The sequence below is a fragment of the Lepisma saccharinum genome, chromosome 13, assembly GCF_977018435.1.
Source record: "Lepisma saccharinum chromosome 13, izLepSacc3.1, whole genome shotgun sequence".
In the NCBI taxonomy this organism is placed as follows: Eukaryota; Metazoa; Arthropoda; class Insecta; order Zygentoma; family Lepismatidae; genus Lepisma; species Lepisma saccharinum.
Window position 1 is genome coordinate 68,231,251 of NC_139241.1, and position 6,480 is coordinate 68,237,730.

Sequence of the window (6,480 nt, forward strand, 5' to 3'; positions counted from 1 at the left end):
TAGTGCAACCTGTGGCTGATTTGTTAGCTCGATGGGGCTGGCAGGTGCTCTAACATCCCCCATTGATTTGATCCGTAAGATGAAGGGCATTTGCTTCCAGCGATTCTTCAGGCAATAGACCGCTCCATTTGAACCATCAACAGAAAAGGCACTACTACGACTTCCACATTGCTGACAATGGTTGTACACAATGTTGGTGACTACATCGAAGGGCTGTAAAAGTTTTACAGAGGTATCTCTTTTGTATAATTTTTAAATAAATAGTTAAAAAAAATTAAAGTGCTTCCCTGTGATTTGCACCATGCCATGAAAGCGTATAGGGGGTGTGGAGTTAGGGCCCCACACTTTCTTGATCTCGGCCGAGCTGGGGGTGATGTGATCAGCACCATGCCCCTGGCCACCTTTACCCCCTAGAGTTTCCTCCAGGTACCCACTTTATACGATGCTGGTTGGATGCCGGAGCAGCTTGAACAGGTTGAAAAAGTCCCGGTTCTCCCCCACTGGGGATCGAACCTGGGTCTCTCGCATGGTAGTCAGACTTTGTCACTATTAAATCTCAACCCACATATATAAAACTTGTAGTATGAGCTAACTAGTGATAATAGAAGCAAAGTTCCTTATTACAGATGAGCCAATAATATGTTGAATTGATGCTTGAAAACTATAACAATTAGCAGTAGTTCAGAATATTTATAAAAATAAATATAAATCTTGGATTCAATGGCATGCTACGAGGTGTGACTAGAAAAAACCAGATTGATGTTGCTGTCGACAAACAGCAAGCGCATCAAGGTCAAGCGGTGCATGAGTGTATAACATGATATCCTGCCTATGGACTGTGTGATTTCCCAGAGTGCGCGGCGATCAGTTCCGCTGTAGCTTGTGGACGAAGTGAACCGTATGTCCGTGCTCCGTCGGAAAAATGTTAAGTGTGAAAGTGGAACAGCATATTAATTTGATGTATCTTATGAAACTATGAAAATCCATCACAGAAACTTATGGTTTGTTGAAGGAAGTATACAGAGATTAGTGTTTATCACGCACGCAAGTGTTTGAGTGGTTTCAAAGGTTTAAAGAGGGACGAGAAGTGACCATGTAAGAAGTGGATGACTTGCATCCTGGACGGCCTTGCACGTCAAAAACTGAATCAAACATTGCAAATGTTGGTGAATTGATTCAAAAAGAGTATTCGAGCTATTGCAAAACAACCAACATTATTACATTACGGTGCTGACGACCCTTCGTGAGTGACAAAGAAGACGACGACCTGATTTGTGGTAAAGCAAGTCATGGATTCTACACCAGGACAATGCTCCTGTCCACACGGCATTGTCAGTCAAGGCTTTTTTTTTGGCCAAGCATGGGATACCAGTGTTAGAACATCCACCCTATTCACCGGATCTCGCTCCATGCGACTTTATTTTATTCCCAAAGGTCAAATCAGCACTAAAAGGAACCAGATTTACGACCGTAGAATCTGTGAAAACAAAAGCGACGGAGGTCATGAACATGGTTTCAGAAAATGATTTCCAGCACTGCTCCAGCAATGGAAGATCCATATGTAGCGGTGTATCGATAGTTCAGGGGAGTACTTTGAAGAGGATAATGTTCGTATTGTACAAAATAACCAATAAAACATTTTGTAGCAACAGTCTGGGTTTTTTCTAGCCACACCTCGTATTTTAAAAGTTCGGTTTCTTTTTTGGACAGTCCTTGTGTAAAAAAGTAAAGTGCTCTCCTGTGCCTTGCACCATGCCATGAAGGCGTATAGAGTGTATGGAGTAAGGCCCCCATATTTTCTTGATCACGGCCGAAGATGGGGGTGACGTGATCAGTTGAGCCCTTGTGTAAGCTTTCCATTACAACTATACCATAGCAATTGACAAAAGTTTTGAATTAAAATTATTCACAACTTTACATCATTTAATCACAAAATCAATTTCTCCTCCACAGTGCTGTGGTAGAACTATTAAAATTTATGCATTTTGCTTAATTTGCAGGATATTTAGGAACCCTGACAGTGTTGTGTGGAATTTTCCTAGACCTGACAAGGTAACAGAAAGTCTACATAAGTATTGGCCCGCAAGAGTGAACCAATTTCAACTGACAAATTATTTTGTTGAAATTGCATTATTAGTAACAAAAATAACCTATATTATCAAGAGTTTTAAAACTTTTGAATTATATTCTGCAAAGTTTCCCATGCCGTGGCCATCCAGTCTATGGTGTCATGCTTTGGGCTCCAACTACAGGCTGCACGCAGGTTCAAATCTCCTGGAGAAGCATAACAATGTTTCTCCTTGAGATTTCGGCTTTTATATGGGACCAGTGGCCACCCACCATCGTGAGGAAATTGGGGAGCTATGGATGAGTATCGTAACGGCCACGGAAACCCACAACAATGACTAGGGGTTTGTTGTGCTGACCACACATCACCCCGCACTGGTCAGATGATCTCCCACCTCTGGTGGAAGTGAAGTTGGCAGCCAGTAGGTAGGCACTGGTCCTCACAGGCTGTTGTCCCATGGGTTATTTATTCTTCTGCAAATTAATGGATAAGTTAGAAACAAGACCACAGTGAAATATAATTTCCCAATTACTCACAATATTAAGGACAAGAAACTTACTTTGCACTTGCAAGTCCAGCTCTCGCATTTCTGTGAATCTATCCCTGAGTTCTTGGGGCAAGTGCTCGATCACTGAAAGAAGAATAACAAGCAGACATTAAGATATATATCTCACATACGCTGTATTATCTGTAAATTGCATAGAATGTGAAGTGTAAGTTTGTACTTTTCTACCTTCGAAGATATTGGATGCAATAGAGGAGAATATGTGGTACATTTTGCAGAGCGACCACTGTATGATGCATAGGAGTTGTGGGTCTGCACAGATTCTTCTGAATGTGGTTCCACTATACCTATTGAATCTCCACTAAAAATGAAATATTTTCCATGATTTATCAAGATTATTTTGTTTATGTATGTTTTCTGTTGTTTTTGGCTTGCACAGATGTGTTACGGCGAACTTCGACTTAAGATTTTGCACAAGTGAATATAGCACCCAAAAAAACACCAAACAAGATGTTGCCTACCGCTTTAAACACAAAATATTAATGACAAAGGTCAATAAAATAACATAAATCAAAAAGAAAAGACTCGAAAGTTACAAAACCAAAATAGAAGTGAAACCATAATTGGGAGTAAAAAAAAGGAAAGTGCTCCCCTGTGCATAGCACCATGCCATGAAGGCATATAGGGGGTGTGGGGGTAACGCCCCACACTTTCTTGATCCGGTCATGAGTGGGGGTGATGTGATCAGCATCACGCCCCTGACCACCTTTACCCCCCAGGGTTTTCCCCAGGTACCCATGTTATTCGACGCTGGGTGGGCACCGGGGCCGCTTCCATCGTTAGAAAAGTTCCCGGATCGAACCCGGAGTTAGGAGTGTTAGGTGTATTGGTGTTTATAATTTTACGTAGTTAGGTTAGGACTCCGAAGTTTGGTGCCTGCAACTCGTTTTTACATGCAAAAACAGCAAAAGTACTCAGAGACAGATTTTTTACTTACAAGGCCATACTTTGGGTTCAAATATCTTCGTTAGTTGTGCTTTCCACACACTGAAACACATTTCATATTACATAACAGCAGGGGTAGAAAAAATAGAGGGTGCCTGGAAATCTAAAAAATATATATATATTTAAAATAGTTAGAGTTCACTTATGGAAATTTCCATACCTTCTCTTTTAAATAACGAGTACAGAATGTGTTTAATGTATAGCGTGTATCATGAAATCAGAATAAAAAACATCTCATTATAAATTTTTGCACTGTTGCTAGCTGAATTGAAAATATGCGGCGATATGGCAGTCGACCATATATTAGAATGAATTCCGTAGTTATTCATGCTTCTACTGGTAGATCCCCCTTTATTAGGAAAGCCAAATGTGTAGCTTTATGTTAGTTGTATTCATGGCTTTCTAAGACTATTTGCATGGCACAGTCGTTAGCACAGTATGGTATGGCCCCAGAAGTCATGGGTTTGAATCACAACATGGGTGTTCTTTCATCAAATTTAATCATATCAACACCGACGCTCATTGAAGCATTTAGCCAAAAGTTGCAGAAAAGCAGAACTGAATAACAAAAATCAAATCAATTTATTGCATCTTTAGTACATAATCATTTTTCTATTCTGTTCCTATTGTTACTGGAGTAGGTCAGATCCGGAGCTCCTGGCATTGTGATTATGTTGCTATGTTCTTAGAGAAGGTTCGGACGATTCAGTTTCATTGTTTTAACATTCTCACATTTTCTTTACTCTTCGGGTAGTTTTCAATTGACGAAATACTTCTCACAGTAGAAACTTAAAAGAGTGATCATTTGTGCATGTCACTTTTCACAAAATGTATCCCTTTATGTGCATATCATCATCTTGACAAAACTCTGTCTCATTCAGTCACACCAATGCATATTACAGTTGTTCAGGTTTATGCACATCCCTCTCATGGCCATATTTATTTTAGAGTCCCCTTCAAACTTTTTAATTCCCTGTTCGATAGGGGTTTAAATCCCCCTTGATAAGAGTTCAAACCTAGAATATCCAGCTTCGTAGCACGTTACATTCACTATCCTTCACCCAGCGGTCGATATAGTACATAGTAAACCTATATGAGGTCCTATAAATCACATATACTTGTATAGTGCATAGTGGTTGTATATAATGCTGTTTGGTAAGTATAGGAACAATATGAGGGTCGGAAAGTGGGATCAAACTGGTCCATAGAAACCCCCAACCCCCTCATTCTGAATTGACATTGTTTATTGCAAGTTACAAAATAGCAGAGCGTTTGTTAGTTTTATTGTTAATAACGGAAATAAAGTCCAGTTAGTTAGTATTCGAACAGAATAACCAAAGAAAAACAGCGTAAGATCGAAAAATTGAGGTTACAATACAGGCACCCGGTTATGTTTATTTACCATTTAATCCAAAGAACAATTGGTTCCACAGTTTTCAAAATTCCAAAAATTAAGTTTTGTGAATGGTCAAACAACATAAACTTTATGACTAAAAATTATCTTACTTTTAAAGCTTTTCCCTGAAGGTATCTAAAATTTAATAACAAAATATAACTAAGCATTTCAGTACACATTGCATGAAACGTACAAAAAAAATAATAATGAAAACAGTTGAGCTGCATAATCACACTTCTGATGGATAAAGTAGAAAAGTCTCCTCAAGGATATAAGGACAGCAATAATAATAATAATAATAATACATTTGGAAAAAATAGTTTATTATTACGACATTTTCATTATTATTGTTATTATTTATATTATTCAAATTTCTTGCGATGCACATGGGAACAATTATGAGTGGAACCCCCCCACCCAAAAAAAATTCTTCCTGCCTACAGCCATGCTCCCTCTCCCTTCCAAAACATTTTAGGACACCTGAATATCAGCTCCTCGACTTTCACACATTGCCACTGTCTACAAAATGAGAAAGATTTTACTATGTGCATTTAATACAAATCACAAAATTAAGTCTGTCTAGTGTGTGCCAAAGTGTGTAGTTTGGGCCAATAACATTATTTTTTTTTACTATAATTTTGTATTAAGCACTTTAACTTCCAGATACTAAACAATATTTTCTTTGCAAGTTTTTTTCTTCTTTTTTTGTAACTAATGTTAATTCCTGTAACTTCAGATTGGTTTAAACACAGTCGCAAAAATAGCCTTGTACTTAAAACATGAATTAACTCGAAAATCAAATATAATGTGAATTCGCTGAAAAACTTTTAAACAGACCTTAAATATTGTGATAAACGCATTGTTTATTGAATACAGCATAATACACTTGGTAATTAGTAGAAATGAAAGGACATTAAATACATGCATGCTGAGCACGAGAGTAGCCTATGTTGGTAAACTACAATAGTCGCTATGTGGCATACTTCTCGGAAACTAAAAAGATAATAAGCACGTACTTTCAAGGTAGTCTTCTAAATACAACATTGTGAATTGAGTAGATGTATTTTCCTTGGAATTAAAATACAAAATTCAGACACTAGAGACCTCGATGCAAAGATCACAGACTATTCCCCGTTTCATTACACAGTCGTGAAATATTTCCCTCCAACTAAGAGAAATTACCCTTTAATGCCCATACTTTCCCGTGACGCAGCGAAAATTTCCCTTCTCCACAAGAAATGGACACTGTGCTTTCAATGCGTTATGAAATAGGTTTGAAGAAATCCACTTATTCTGTGGATAATAATTAGACCTCGGATTTTAGGTTTTTAACCTATTTTTCTCCTTTACAGGTATCGTTAAAAAACGCAACAACTGATGGAGTTTTATTGTGTCTAAAAACCTATTTTAAGTTTATGCCCTAAAAGCTTTTCAAAAGGTTTTTATATATTTTTAAATGTTTTACAGGATGTTTATGTTATGGCAGTGTCTGCTGCCACGTTCTTT

At 38.0% G+C, this 6,480-nt stretch overlaps 1 protein-coding gene across 1 annotated transcript in view; it reads right to left on the bottom strand.

Annotated features, from left to right (window-relative positions):
* Ing3 (Inhibitor of growth family, member 3) overlaps positions 1-6,129 on the bottom strand; it is a 35,470-nt gene extending 29,341 nt beyond the window's left edge. Inside the window, exons 1-2 of the mRNA XM_083133644.1 lie at positions 5,991-6,129; positions 2,628-2,699 (exon numbers count right to left, since the gene is read on the bottom strand). Of these exons, the coding sequence (XP_082989770.1) occupies positions 2,628-2,699; positions 5,991-6,018 (100 nt within the window). The 5' untranslated portion in view covers positions 6,019-6,129. The remainder of the gene's footprint in view (positions 1-2,627; positions 2,700-5,990) is intronic.
* Positions 6,130-6,480: the final 351 nt, after the last annotated feature.